Here is a 16,481-nt window from a genome sequence, read left to right as displayed (position 1 = left end):
TGATCTTGTTTAATCACATTTACATAAACATTTGATAACACTGACATGACTTCCAAGGTCAACAATGTTTATAAAGGTGATGTTTATCGTGAAAATAAAAACTTCACGATTATCAGGCTGCTGTTTTCTTTAAGACTATTTTTTCTTAAAGACTAAACAATGTTTTATATGCGTTAAATTTATACCATGGTTTTTTTTTTCTTTTATTAACTCATGCGCAACTTTCTCTACAGTTTTTTTTTGTTTGTCTATTTTTGGGATAAAAGTTACAGCTGCATGCTGCTGTAAGATTTAATTTTTTTTCTGTCTGTATTGTATTAATACTTTCTTGTTTCGCTAAATGTTCGAACAAATTATTGTAACTATGCGATACAGTTTCTTTCTCAGTTAGTAAATTTCAACATAAATCACTCGATGCGAACCGAGGTTTTTTTTTTTGTAATCTTTCACTACTCTTCTGCTTTTTTTTTGTAAACTTTTCGTAACCCATCGAATTCGCATCGGCATTCAAGTGCTTGAATTATATGCTTTTTTTCTTCAATGATGAGATTATTTACCTCTAACACTAACTGTGCTTCTCCTTGAAGGAGATTTATTTAATTACTTTTTCTTCAATGTAACATATTTATTTATTGTTTTTCTACGAATATGAATGATCTTGCTGCTGTTTTATTTGCATATGCTTACGTCTTCTAAAGATGTTTAGTTGTAGTTTGAATGTATGTGTTTTTTCTTCATTATATTTTTAAGCGTTTTAAAAGTTTCTTTTGTGACATTTCATTGGCTAGATCTTTGCTCAGATGTTATTTTCCGGTTTTAAATCGAATTAGATCCAAATAGTGTGAAAGTTGATGTTGGTACTTTCAAGCAAAAAAGTCGCACGTATTCCGGTTTTTCCACCCGATCGATTTTTGTTTTGTTTTGTCTATAAAAACGGGTTTTCTCTTTCAAAATTTTTCGAGGAAATACCAGATCACGTGGGCTTTCAAAACGATGTAATGTTAATGTTTTCTACTAGCACTAAACAAATAAACAATCATAATTAATTACTTGCTTGCGAATATGTATATGTGTGTGGGTGTCTTTTTGAAGTTCTCATATTGGCATTGGATTATTTTCTCTTTTACGAAGCAGGACATCCCTCTAGACTTCTACAAAGTCCAGTGAGCCCAAAAAACTTTTTTTTTTCGATTCTCTCTACTAGAGTGTGACTTTTGTTAATGTTTGTGTGTGTGAGTGTGGTTTTTTGTTCTCTTATTTCAGCACAACCTTCAGGGAATTGGTTCCGTTCAACTGCAAATGTAGAACTATGTTTGTTTACTTGTTTCATGTTTTTTTTCCTTCAGTGTTTCCACTCGAACAAAGATTAAACATTTAAAACTACTACATTTCATGTTTTGCATCAGTAATATGTGTGTGTTTTTTTTCTGTTACCATGTCACAAATACATAATGTTTAAGAAACTTGAAACTCTAATTCCACTAACATACATGTATGATCATAAATTTGCATATTAATATCGTGCACGGTTAATAATTTTCTTTTGTTTCATAATATGTTGATTTTTTTTTGTTTTGGATTTCAATCCAGCAAAATTTTTGTCTTCTATTTATTCTTCATTTCAGTTTAAAACTACGCAAAACGAAAGCTAGATTCGAACAAACTTATACTCTACAAGCAAATTCAAACGCTTCTGCATTGTTGTTTTGATCAAACTTTTACCTTCTTACCATTTCTAGTAAACGAAAATCTCTGTTTTTTTTTAACTTCTCTCTTAATTTTTCTTCTCTTGTTTTGTTTGATTGATTGTAAATCTTGAATTCATAACCTTGACTTTTCAATATGCTTCGAGTTTTAATTGTTATTTTTTTCTGTAATAAACCAACACAAGCGAACAACTAATCTAAGAAGATGAATCTTCTGGCTCAATCATAGCAATATATGTATGTTGTAAACTATTATTGAATCATTAGATAAGTGACTGGCCGCCGACGCCATATCCCAACATTTCTCGTGCTTCGCGATCCACTTCCAGTCCCCGCTAAATCCCATCACTTCATCCCCCCATTCCTCATCCCCCAAACCAGCATCAGTTTTCCTTTCTTCCATCCTCCTCAGCCGAACATTCCCCAAAACCAGCAGCCACCTGGTGCTGCAACGTGTCCCTCATCATCTGGTTCACCGGAAACGGACCACCGTGCCCCGGGACGATGACGTCGGCCAGCGAAGCAACCCGAGCCCGGTTCTTCCGTTGAGCCGCCGGGTCTTCGCTGCCGGCTTCCATCCAGAGCGCTGGCTGTTCGATGTCTTCGCGACGCTCGAACAAATCGCCCACGATGGCTATCGTTCCCGTAGGTTCCGGTTCCGGTTGTTCCGGTTGTTGTTGTTTTGGTTCCGTTAAAAGGATGCTACCGCGGTGAACCAGCACTGAGACGCAGGACAAGGTGTGACCCGGGCTGGCAATGACCTCGATACCGCTCGAGAGGCTGTAGGGAGCTGCAATCGGAAAGAGAAAAAAATGGATAAGTCGTCGGTCGCGTACAATCTGTTTCATAATTGGCAACAAAGCAATTTAAATATAGTTGTTAAATAAAATTACATCAGATTTTCATTCTGAGCGACATGAGCAACAGTCTTCAAAATAATTCGAAATAATGTATTCATTTTGTTGTACGTTTCTGCTATTGATTAACCCCTCAAGTATAAGGACAATACTCGAAAACAAAATATGCAACACTTGGTTTTTGAATGCGTGAATAAAAATTGATGAAATTCTAGGTAACCCCAAAGTACACCCAAAAATCAGCCTTTATTCCAATCATGAGGTCTCTATATTTCAACGTTATTGGTGTAAGATGTGAACGCCATTGGCGCTGATACGATTTGTGATCGCTTGAGCTGTCGTTTCAGTGTAGCGCAAACGCATTGCGCTACACTGAAACGACTACATTTTCACGTCCCTTACTTTTCCATTACGAGACAAAGGAATGAAATAACAAACTTCTATGATTCAACTATACATATGATAGATTCAAAAACAATTTAATGATTGATTTTATTTTACATTTTACATTTTACATTGAAACAAACAAAATACTTGTTGCAGAACAAAGCGGATACCGTAAAAATCACTCCTGTGAAACAGCTCTGAACCTATTACAGGCTAAATGGAAAGGAACATTGGATAAAAAAACGAAAATCATTGCCGTTTTTCTCGATTTAAAGCGATCATTTGAAACTATTTCACGCCAAAAACTGATTGACACGCTTTCGGAATACGGGATAAAAGACACAGCTCTTAAATGGCTCCAATCCTATTTAGATGGCCGATTTCAAAGAACCAAATACTCCTCTGTGATATCGAATACCAAAGAAACCACGCTTGGCGTTCCCCAAGGAAGCGTTCTAGGACCACTGCTTTTTACTTTATATATTAACGACATGAAGGAAATTCTCAAACACTGTGATATTAATTTATTTGCCGATGATACTGTGATATTTATTGCTTGTGATGATGCTGGTGCTGCTGTTCATAAGCTGAGCTGTGATCTCGTGAATTTGAACAAATGGTTGAATTTTAAAATCGATCTGATTCATTTTTAATTGGCATCTTCGCAAAATTCGTTGTTCTATCGAGGCATAAGATTCAATAATCTACCAACGGAAATCAAAATAGAAGAGAATTTTGATCGTTTTAAGATTATGTGTTTGGCATTTGTAAAAGTTAATTTTAGTTTATAGTACGTGTTAAATGTGAGTTATTTATTACCAGATGATGATGAAGTCAACTGAACAAACATCTCTGAGCCGCACATGACAAATATCAAAAGCAACGCGTTCTGGGGCGCGGTAAAACCCTGAAATGGACTCATGCGTGCGTGGGAAGGGTTTAATACCCTAAAATATCCCTTTTCTCAGATGGTCCCTGTTCAAAAGTTGATAATTAAAGCATGGATCATCAGATATCTGGACACACTGTTTGTTATACCATAGCGCTCCTAGTTGTCGGATTTGGTTTTTTTTGACAGTACTTTGTTCGGAAATGTTTCCTCTATCAGTGCTGAATATTTCATTACGATTCGTTTTGTTCCAAAAAGTTACAAGTGATAGAAACCGCGAGACGAAAATTAATTTTGGACACCCACGTTCAAAAACCCGATGTGATCTGGTTCAAAAATCCCGAAATCTGATTTGAGGAGGCTTCCTGACCAAAAATTTTACAAAGCCACCGGTCGGAGTGATGTCTTCATCAAGTTCAAATTCGTTTTTGCCAATAACTTTGCAGAAAAGTGTTTGATCTGGCCAAATATTTGGAGCTGCGGAAGAAAAAGCCCGGTTTTTTGTGAAAAACAAGACCATGGGCCATGGACTCTGAAATGTACAAAGAGGAGTGCCTGAAAAATGTTTTTTTCCTTTTGTAAGATCTCACAAAGAACCAGTAGGTAAAGTTTTTGCTAGATTTAGCTAGCTGCCACTACAGCGTAGAGGTACTACATTGGTATCGGGCCAACTGGTGGATTTTGTCGAAAAGGACGTCAACCCACCCAACTGCCCTCAATTCCGCCCTATCGAAAAATTTTGAGCAATTGTTAATCAGAAGATGAAGAAGAATGTTAGGACGACTCTGGATGCAACAGAGATGAAGAGATTGTGGAACAAAATGGCCGCTGAGGGCAGTGAATAGGGTGTCCAAACTTAGATGAATGGTTTTCGACGAAAAGTACGAAATTTGACCAAAACAACAACATTAATTTTTTATTATTTTTCCTTAAAAGTGCAGTAAAAACCCTACAATTTGAGCACAAAACATTTTTATTTCGTTTACATAGCTCCGAGATAGACCCTTTTTAATGCGTCCAGATTTGTAGTGATCCATGCTTTAAGAGCACCAAAATAAAAAGCAGATAAAAAAGACAATGATGGACGTACATGGGAATACATTCATAAAAAACCAACAAACTAAAAAAAATCGACCAAACATGAGGAGACTGTACAAAATCTGGACAAAATCTGTACAAAATATCTTACAAAATAATCCAGCCCTAGCTCCCATGTACGGGGGAAAGTGCAGGGCCATCATCATCAACAACTATGTATATATATATATATAGTTGAACGACCAAAATCAATCATACAAATTTTTATGAATCTTGTTTATATTTATAGTTAAATCCACTATACCAGTTGTTCAGTCCGACAAGCGGACTGAGAAATGAGAATAGACGCGAGAGTAACGCACCGAGAGAGCGAAACGGTTGCTCTCGCTGAAAGCGTCGAGAATGTTCTACACGATTCCATCTGACGCAAGCGCGTGGCTGTGTGCTTGTTCGTCAGCCTATTTAAGGGCGCATTCTTTGATGCGCCTGGAGTCAGTCGATATTAAACCACCAAACCGTCAAGATGGGACGGTAGTGTAAATATAAAGTGTAAATAATAGTAAATAAGTGAAGTAGAGAAATAAATAGTATATAAGCTGAGAAGATAATTGCCTTCTTTCTTCTGGTGCTTCGCTCCGTCGCCTTGCTCCCGGGTCCAGCTGCCACAACCGGCTCTTTTTAGAGCCCTCCCATCCGAAAGAGTTCGGATCTCGATCAACCAGGCGATCGAGATCCCCCCGAGCCTTGGCCGCCAGGCAGCGTCAAGAGGACCTGCCTCCACTGATGGGACAACCATGCGTGGTTGTCTCTTCAGGTCCAATCCCACGAGGGGAGCGGACCATCAGTGGTAGTTTCCCAAGCGCTCACATCGACCCGGCCTTGGCCCCCAGGCAGACAGTCTGCGGACCTGCCTCCACTGTTTGGCAACCACCAGGGGTTGTCAAAGCCCAATCCCAGAAGGGGAAAGGGCAAGCAGTGGTTGTTTTGCCAAGCGCCGCTCCTACAGTCCAATGGCTTTTCATGGCCACAACACCAGTAAAGTTTAATTTTCTATATTTATTGTTGAATGCACAACATCAATCATACGATCATTGTTGAATCTATTATATCTACAATTGAATGCAAACAAGGAAAAAAAGTTAATATAATAAAGTAAGAAACATATAAGAAGAAGAAGTAGTATATAATGTAATGATTAAACAAGAAAATAATCTCAATAAGGTGAAATCTGAAATAATAAAAAAATAACAACGGTGATAATAAATTGACGAAATAAATAAATCTCACGTAAGCTTTCATTACGTCGAATAAAACAGAAACACCGAACCGAAAAAAAGCTTCTGAAATTTGAAGAGTATTTTACAAATCCTATTTTTACTCCTTCACCGATAACCCTGCATAAAATACGCAATATCAATGGAGACGAATTTTTTCAGATATTGCACATTATGAATTTATTTTTAGCAATTTTAGAGCTTTTTTTTAATCACATAGGAAACATTCGATATTTTCAAACATAGATCGTTCATACGTCTGAACACATTCGTAGGGAAATTTAAATTTAATTTTTTGTTTTGTGTCATTTGTCTGTTTTTTCGTCCTTTGATTCGTTCAACTTGCACTGAGGCCAAAATGTTTCATATGCAAATTCTGGGAAACTTTCAATTTTCTAGACATAGCGGATGTTTAATTAGTGAGTTATCGAGTGTAACGGTAAATTTTTTTAGAATGCATAATGCAAAGTAGTGTGAATCGGGTGCGACATCGGTCAAACCAGCTCTCTACTGCTGATCAGCTTTCTGTTGTCGGTCAGATGACTGCTTTTTATTTTTTGCTGCTGCTGGTCGGCTTTTCTTTGCTGCATTGTTACGGCGTTCGAAAACCTTAAGTATCGGTTTGAAATCGCTTATTGAAAAATTGTGCGCACAATATTTTGTCGTGCTGTGTACTGTAGTTGGTTTACTTCGCTTTGCTCGAGTTTAGGCTTAGGCTTAAATTAGAATCAAAAATTTTTATTAGCATTTTTTTTATTAATTCGAACAAAAAAATGCAAATGAAATTCCTTAATCAGTGAATAAAGGAAACGAATGATTTTAAAACTTTAAAAAAATGTTTATATGCATTTTTTTATTTGACCGAATAACAGCAATTTTCTGTTTTATTCAAAAAAGCATATATCTTAGCTTGAGAGATTGCCCAAATTTTATTTTAAAAAATCCCGGAATTTACCTGGATTAATTTACTTTATTCGCCAAAACAAGCAAAAAAAAAAAACAAATCGTAATGCATTTCTGTAAATGCGTCCAAAACAAAGTTTTTTGACCAAGATTTAAAAAAATAATTATGAAAACTTTTTTGAAAGCCTAAAATACGATTTAAAATTTGCTGGTGAAAATTTTTTTTATCATGTTTTTTTTCATGATTTCTGTTGAGTTGAGTGTAGGATTTAAAACAAATTGGCCCGGTTTTTAGTTGAAATAGCCCGGTTTTCTCCGGCCTGGGCACGTACTGAAAAAGTTCTGGCACTCTAACATATGTCCGTAATAAAACCAATTGTTTTTAAAATATTCCAATTGAAGCATTTGATTTTTCAGGTTTAACAAATTCCTGAAAATGTTTGGTGGTGTTCTGCCTTCCCATTCAATATAAAATAATATATTCAACATTATGTATTTATCTGTTCAATGACGTTCAATTGAAAAGCAGAATTTTGAAAATTGAATACACCGAATAGAATTAATTTGTTCCGGCTGCTACAGTTTTATGCATTCATTTTATTTTTAATATTTTCTTGTAAAAAAGTTTCTACTTTTTAAAGTCAATCTTTATTTTTAATTAAAGTACACCAGGGCAAGTGTACCGGGGCCATATTTCAACTTATATATGCCATAGCTGCCGTGATATGCAGAAGTTTTCTTCATTATTCATTACTCTGGGACCGAGGACTTGAAATATGATCTGTACAATCATTTTAAGATGTTTAAAAATTTTAGCCTTTTGCATTACAACTCGTTACTTTCCGTACAATTGTATCAAATTTTGCCCTTTTTTGCTAAGTAAAGTTCTAAAATTATTTTTTTTTTCAGATATTGAATGAAATAGTTTTTTGAAGTTATCAAAAACACATCCTCGCGGAACACAAACCACGCATTTTAAAAATTTGTGAAAAAGGTGTTATTTGAGTTATGTTTCTATTTTCTCATTACTTTACACAATTATCTCACTAATTATCGTGAGAAATCATCAACGAGAACATTAAAAGAAATCGTTTGTATGAATTCACAATACTGAACGATTTTAGTTTTGTCATAATTGGATGGTAGACCTGACCAAATTGATGATCAACAACAACTCAACAGTTATAAATTGGCAATGAAATTGAATTGTACAAAAATCTAAAAATATCAGATATTTTTTTTTAAAGATTCATGCGTTTGATTTGATTTTAATTATTCCAGGAAATGCACTTTTAATTTTCTTGTTCCCCGTTTAAATTCCTACTCGGATACCGAGGCGTTGAAGCCTTCAACTTATAACTCTGAATTTGAATTCTGCTTTTCCTAAAGGAAATTCCAAATTCCAAAAATACGAATACGATTGGTTCTTAAAAGGTGGAACAGTAGTTTCCAGCATTCATTCCAAATTGTTATTCTAAGCAATAGAGCTAGCAGTATTTTTCAATCCTAAATGAAAGCTCATTATTGCAATCAAATATCTCGTACCACGTGCTTTTATCAGTAGAATAAACAAAATAGTCCGCCAAAAAATTTTTTATCTATTTTTCAATAGTCTCTTCAGTCGTTTCTAACACCTGGACCATAGTTATGGTGAAAACAATCCCAGATTTGCCGTTTGATTGTTCTCAAATATTTCAAAAACGGTTTGATTTTTTCGAAAAAAAATCAGAGCACTAGGAAGCTTGTCGAAAAACGCATAAAGTAGAATCAAAAAGTCAAAATCTTTGAAACTGAAAGTACATACGTCACTTCGGCATATCCCGGAATAGAAAAATACGAATATCTTATTAAAATATTGGCAACAAGAAGTTTCTATCGAATTTTCAGTTTTCCTGCAGTATGAATTAATGTTCAGCACTTCAATTTTAATTATTGAAGTTTAAATCAAAATACCTTCATTTATAAAGATACTAGCTGACCCGGTGTGCTTTGTTGCTACACCTTCCAAAAATAAATTATATATGTTAAAATAATTGAAATTTAGATTGATTTCCTAGACAGCATATCCAACCAAATTTCAACATAATTTATAAGCAAACACTTCAAAAAGAGAGCTACAACTGGAGTTTCGAGTTTCAATGTAAAGATGATTTAATGATATAGACTTTCCAGTCCTTTTTCTCTTCCAATGCAAGAAGTGCTCACGAACTACTATAAAATCATTTTAAGTATGTAAATGACGTTTACTCGTCTGATAACAGGAATGAAGAGTTGCCTCCTTTTTTTTCCTACTCCACCCAGAAATAAAGATGGTCTCAAATTATTCGTACCCAAACAATCTCTCTTCCTTTTGCTCGATATGTTCTCGATTTATGCCAGCAAACTTTTATGGAAGCCCTGATTGGTTAATGAGTTTTCAAGCTATACAACGCAATTTTTATGAAACTCTCTGCCACCCCCCTCCCCCCCCTTCTTCACACTGCAATGCAGAAAGGTTCGTTAAAATCATAGAAACATATCTAGTACCCAAATACCTTCTCACGTTAAAAACATGTTAATAATTTTTCCAAACTTGTAGAGAAGGCACATTCTAACTTGAGGTGATGCCAAACAGCACTTGTCATGGTATGAAATCTGTCGACTTTTTATATTGCAATTACTATATTTCTATTTGTTAAAGCAAAAAGTGCAAACTAAATTCATATGGATAAGCTGTAGCCTAATGACTCATTGAAAAGAATGGATTTTAAAGGAGAACAAAATATGTTCAAATTGTGTTATTCGACAGAATCACATTAGTTTTCTATTTTTTTTCTTTGAATCTTTTTTAAGAATTTTCAAGATTTAAACTTACTGATCTTATTTGTTCATTCACAATCGATTGAAAAACAGACTTTCAAAAATTGCATGGATGGATTATAATTTGTTCGTGCTTCGACGGTGGTATGAATATTTTCTAAAAATTTTCATGTAAACATCATACAAAACCTTAAAATGATGATTTTTGCACCGAGAAGAGTAACGGTCATCAAAGTTTCTTTTGATTCTATATTTAAAAATTTCAATCTTAATTTCAATTCAGATACACCGCGGCAAGTGCAAACGGAATTATAACCATAGTTGAACTTTTATAAAACCTAAGAAAAATATGGAAATCTTTGAAATAAACAAATTTGTGTTTGTTGCATAGCTAAATCAGTTCTCAACAAACTCTTGTTGAAAGTAAAATATGCAAAAATGTTGATAAAAAGATATTTCTAGGTTAACATTTTTTTCGTATATTGAGGTAAATTAAAACACAATGCTTTTTCCGAAGTTTTTCATAGATGTGAAACATAGCGTAAAGTCTTTGTAATGATTACGTGTTCCTGTTTGATTTTTCAAATTTCATTGATTTATCTATACTCCACTTTTACTGAATGCTGTTTGAATCATAAGACCTTTATCCAACACCCTTTCTGACCTTTTTCACATAATGCTGAATCATTTGAAGAACAAACTCTTAAAAGGTAGATGTTTCATGGAAAGGAGTTAATATTATTTTCACCACTTTCAGGACATATTAAAAATTCTGCTTCTACTGGAATATCAATCACAAAAAAAAACTTTTCAAAAAAAAAAAACGGATCGAAAGTCTCTTCTATTAAGCCAAAATATGTAATGCAAAAACTAACTTTTCATTCGACATTTAACTACAACAATCCTTTATAATCTACCTTAGAAGACAGGCTCTTGTTGAGATCATGTAGCTATGCATTTTCATCTAATTTTGTTGTTGTTCTAAAAATTTAAAGGTTCTTGAAACAACTTCAGTTGTACATGTTCACAAAATATTTTCAATCTATTTCAGTCGAAAACATCTGTTTTCTGTTATCGATATGAATCAAAACTAACCTTTTAGACGTATTGCATTCTATTATCATATGTAAATCGTACCACTTTATTTTTTCAAACGCTGGCAAAGAATCATACCTAACGTTGCCAGATTGCCCGTTTTTAGCCGGGTTTGCCCGGATATTTAATTGAAAATTTGACAAAAGTCCGGCCCGTCCCGGTTGCCCGTATTTCACTAAAAAGAAGCCCAGATTTTGTTCGGATTTTTATATTTGCCAAAACAAACAAAAAAAACAAATTTTTGTTGAAATTTTTATTTTTGTGTTTAAAACGATATTTTTGGGCAAGTTTTTTTGAAAATGACTATGAGAAATTTTTTGAAAGCCTAAAATACGATCAAAAAACTTAAAATAAAAATTTCATGTTTTTTCCCTAGATTTGTGTTGAGTGATTCCTGCATTTTGGCTAAATTTGAACCGAGATTTCACGGATTTTTAGTCAACATTTTGGAATCCAATGCCCGAATTTTGCCAGGTGTTTAGACAAAATAGCCTGGATTTTCCAGCCCGGGTTCGTGCTGAAAAGATTCTGGCAACCTTAGTTATACCAATATTTCATATTCATCAGTATTAAATTCATATTTTTTAAACAACAATTGTCGCTTCCATTAACACGAAATCAAAATAATATAAGTTTTTGAAATCGTTTAGGATGGTTTTGATTCGATCGGCAAAATATCAATCTGGGTCACATCTAGGCGTCATTCATTAATATGTGCTGGGAATCATAAAGGAAACTATCACATCTAGGCTTCATAGCGTCACCACGTGCATTGACAATACGCCTGGTTGAGAAATACGCGCCCAAATGTTCCCACTAATCAGTATGCTATGCCATAGTTCTCTAGCGACGTTTGCTCGCGACGCCTCGACTATGGAGACGAAAAACAAACCACCCGGCGCCCAAAGGAAAGAAAATTTCTAAAAAATGGAAGCCATGACTTTTTTTTTTATTCAAATTATTACCAATATTACAAATTTAATTATTACGGACAATTGATGCGACTTTGTGTTGTTTTTATTCGATATAAACCGATTCGCATGCCTACAGAATATTCTAAAAATAATTTCATTTGAATCGTTTGGGTCATTTCGGAGGAGTAGCCTACTACAAACACCGTTACAAGAGAATTTTATATAAAGCCGGTTCAACCATTTGAAATCGGTTTCAATCGATTTCGATTGGTAAATTGTTGTTCACTCAGCCAATGTTGTGATCGAAACTAATCCAACTGACGTTCAATGAAGCCAATCGAAGTCGATCGAAACCAATCGAAATCGATCAAGCTCGAGAGCAGGATTCGTTTCCATCGGTTTCAATTACACTAACACACATGCAGTTGCTTACTGTCAAAAACAGCTGGTTTGGTTTGTTGTGACTAATTTTGATTGTTTCTTAGGTGTTTTTTTTTGTCGGGTGCTGGAGTCGGTGCTGTGCTGAGTCAATGGTGCTGTGCTGAGTCAGTGGTGCTGTACTGAGTCGGTGGTGCTGTGCTAGCCATGCTGAATCGTTGGTGCAGTGGCAGTCATGCTGAGGCTGTGGTGCTGCGACATTCATGCTGACTCGGTGGTGAAGTGTTGGAAAAGTGTTTGGCAATTTTTAATAAATAATGTTTCTTTCAACGCAGTCTTCGACCTCAATTACAAAGAGCTTCCTCACGCGTGTTGTCGCCTTGAGCGAACTCAGAAACCTGTGTTTGGCTTTGACCATGAGCAGTTCCTCCTTTGTAGCCAGATCCCGCAACTTCTAAAGTCTGCTTCATTTAATATTGGAACAAATTCTTTTGCTCATCGTGGCGCTCCTAGTGGACGGATTTGGAAACTTTTTTCACCCACGTGTCGGGAAATTCATTACCTTTCACCATGTATTTATGTCATAACACCAAACGATAGCATTTTGTAAACAACCGCCATGGAAGCCGAACGGAGAGATCAAATTGTGCACAGTTTTCTTGAAAATCCATTGTTGTCGGCATCGAAGCTAGCTAAACAGCTTAAAATGCCCAGAAATACCGTATGGCGTGTTATCAAGCAGTACAAGGAAACATTGACGACGGCTCGGAAGCCGCATTCGAAGCGTCGGAGTGGAACTGTCGACCGGAAACTGCGTGGGAAAGTCATCAAGGCCGTCAAGAGGAATCCCAATCTTTCAGACCGCGATTTGGCCAATAAGTTCCAGGCCGCTCACAGTACGGTGCGACGAATTCGTCTCCGGGAAGGAATAAGGTCATTCCGAGCCAGCAAACAGCCAAATCGGACGCTGAAGCAGAACAATGTGGCCAGAATCCGTACTCGAAAGCTGTACGACCAAGTGCTGACCAAGTTCGACGGATGTAAAGTCTGCTTCATTTAATATTGGAACACAAACAATTGCGTGTAGTTCAGTCATTTATTAACGAATTCATAATTTGTTTTTCATACAAATGTAGCATTTTCTTTACTCTTTCATAAAAAAAAATTAAAAAAATTATTCATTGCTGTTTCGAAGAAATTCTCGTACTCGTACTCGTAAGAAAACTGTGCACAATTTGATCTCTCCGTTCGGCTTCCATGGCGGTTGTTTACAAAATGCTATCGTTTGGTGTTATGACATAAATACATGGTGAAAGGTAATGAATTTCCCGACATGTGGGTGAAAAAATTTTCCAAATCCGTCCACTAGGAGCGCCACAATGAGCAAAAGAATTTGTTCCAATATTAAATGAAGCAGACTTTAGGAGATGCCAGTGCAAAGGGCTTCGTTCAGTGCCGCTAACGACTTGGGGCAGGGCCGTCGGGCTGGTGTCATGTTGATTAAGAATCGATAAATCAATTAAAAAAGGGTTTTCTCGGTTTTTTTCATTTAATCAAGTAAGAATAACAGTACAGTAACAGACGATTGCTATTATAATTTTCATTATTAAATGGCCTGGCTTCGACCAGACCGAACTGAACGCCATGAGAAAAAATTTTAAACTGCTGATTTTGAAACTCATCTTATTGTTTTGCGAGACCAAAAATACTAAAATAATTCACCGGAATGTGTTTCTCGGATTATAAACTATTGATTCTCGTTGTTTAATTTAACAGATTCCGTCTATTGATGAAAATATTTGTACATTAAACTCAATTGACTTGAAAAAATGCTGTTGGCGTTTAGTTCGGTCTGGTCGAATCCCGACCAAATAAAGCCCAAAATCTCCAAGTACACAGCTGTATAAGAAAATGACAGCAAAAGCAGCGCGTTAGTATTAGTGTCTGGCTGTTCATTTAGCAGCCTGATAGAAATCGATCGAAGTCAATTGTAAAAACAGCTGATCAACTGTCAATCCATTTCAATTGATTTCGATTGAATTCTGTAGATTTGCGAATTTTGAATATCTGCTTCAGATTCAACACTTGTGATACCCCTTCTGACCTTTTTAACGAAATGATTGGTTTCGAAGATGAAATTTTGCACTCACCCCACGGAGTGAATTGACAAGAGGGAATATTATTTTCAACATGTTAAGTGTCTATTCAAAATTCATAAGAAAAATTCTGCTTCCAGTTGAAACTCAAAACTCTTTTTTCATCAAAAAGGTGGATCAAAACTCTCTTATGCAGCTTAAATATATAAAACAAAACACACTTTTCCTGTTTAGTTTATACTTAAGTCAGTATGTAATCAAACAGTACAATTTTTTTTGTGATTTTTTTAAATTAATAGTTTAGTTTACCCGTGTAAGTTGTTTGTTAGGGCCCAAACAACAAATCCGTGTCGCTTCTAGGCGTAATTCAATACCATGTGTTGTGCACAAAACGAAAGAATCAAGAAGAAATTATCCATTTTCAATAAGTTAAATTTTCTACTTGCAGTTTGGTTAATCGCAATGAATGATTTAGTAGTAAAAGTAGTTAGTTAAAGTTTATTGTAAGTTTAGATCGAACTGTTTTGCTAGATAGTGAGGGTTTTGGAAAACCATCAGGACCTTATGTGCGATTCGGTGGTTTAATATAATTTATTAATTCAATGAATTTTGTTCAGATTAAGAACAGTTATTAATCATCTTCTGTAACGAACAATTTCTCATTGTATAGCTTAAACCTTTCAGAACTAATTGACATCTGTGAGGGCACACTCATTCTAGCCAGCAAGAATGAACAAAAAGAAACGTTTTCATGCTCCCTGAAAAGGTATGGTTCAGAAAGGAAGATAGAAGATTCCTTTTTCGGTTCGAATCAATAGTCGATAAATCAAAATATCTGTCACAAATCCTTTTTTTTTGCCTGTTTTGCTTCGTAGAAGAGTTGATGAATTTTGGTAGATTGGAGTGTTTTGTGTGTGTATATGTACGTAGAAGGATAAAAAAATCTAACTTATTACTCCATTTGAACTTGCACGCCATTATGAGCTATATATTGGGATAAAATACTAGAAAAAAAACCTGTAGTAAATGGAAATTCAGAACATTCTGTTAAAAAAAAATACATTAAACCAAAAATTTAAAAAAAAACCTCCATCTTGCCTACACATTCTACAACCGAAAGAACGAAAAACTCATAATTGAAAGAATTTCGCATCTGAGTGCACAACATCAACTTTTGTAATAAAAGAGCAGAAGTGCAAGAAAGCGAGAAAAATCGATACAGAGATACGGAGGATAAATAAAACTGGAATCCAGTTAAGCGAAGAAATTCTATCGCCTTGTGGCTAACGAACTGGCAAAAGGGTTTAATATGCCAGGGTGTGAAGTGTTTTCTATACTATTTCCTCACTTCTTACCATCGATCTGTGAGATATGATACCCGCTATCAGATTGACCCTCTTAACGTGTCATATGATTCTTGTGGCTAGAAGTTATCGAACTTAACTTCAGAGAAGTAGCAAATAGTTTAAACGAATTCTGAGCCTAACAATAATCTATAGGAGTTCAGTGGCAAAATAAATTGATGCTTACATGTTGGAAGATTTCTCAAAAATTATAATTATTTTTTAAAGAAATTAAATTTATACAAATAATCAAGTCTTCTCAAGCTTCAGTCATATTTTAAAAAAAATTGATGAAGACTTGTTCCCGCGGAAAATCAAATGTTTATTTTCCTTTCACCCAACAAACATCTTTCGGCAAATCGAATTCCAGATAGGCTCTGAGGTGCCAGACAAATAAAACCTTTCGAGTCCCAACAACAACTGGGAGCATTTCATTTCTCAAGATTTCCAATACATTTCATTTTTTATCCGATTTTCCCTCTGGGAAAAATTGCAGCTGAGGATGATAGCGAACAATCAGGATGGGGAAAAAGAAATTCTCATCTATATTTCAAAAAAATAGATTGATGTTTTTTTTAGAGTGTTTTCTTTTCGTTTAGCGATATTTTCGATTCCACTGAAAGGCTTTTGGAATTTTAGTCTGTTTGTTTCGGATTCAAGATAGAGTGAAATTAAATGATTGCCAAACAAAACGAAGAATTCAGCAACAAATGGCATTCAAGTTAATCAATTCAGACCGTTAATTTATATCTCAGTTTAATTTATATTCTTAATGGGTTTTAATAACATAAAACAAACTCAT

At 35.2% G+C, this 16,481-nt stretch overlaps 1 protein-coding gene across 1 annotated transcript in view; it reads right to left on the bottom strand.

The window, feature by feature from the left end:
• Positions 1 to 251: 251 nt before the first annotated feature.
• LOC129745733 (metallo-beta-lactamase domain-containing protein 1) overlaps positions 252 to 16,481 on the bottom strand; it is a 536,297-nt gene continuing 520,067 nt past the window's right edge. The window contains exon 3 of the mRNA XM_055739054.1: positions 252 to 2,496. Coding sequence (XP_055595029.1) covers positions 2,090 to 2,496 — 407 coding nt within the window. The 3' untranslated portion in view covers positions 252 to 2,089. The remainder of the gene's footprint in view (positions 2,497 to 16,481) is intronic.

This window comes from Uranotaenia lowii, chromosome 2 (genome assembly GCF_029784155.1).
Source record: "Uranotaenia lowii strain MFRU-FL chromosome 2, ASM2978415v1, whole genome shotgun sequence".
Taxonomy (NCBI): domain Eukaryota; kingdom Metazoa; phylum Arthropoda; class Insecta; order Diptera; family Culicidae; genus Uranotaenia; species Uranotaenia lowii.
This window is presented reverse-complemented; position numbering and strand designations above follow the sequence as displayed.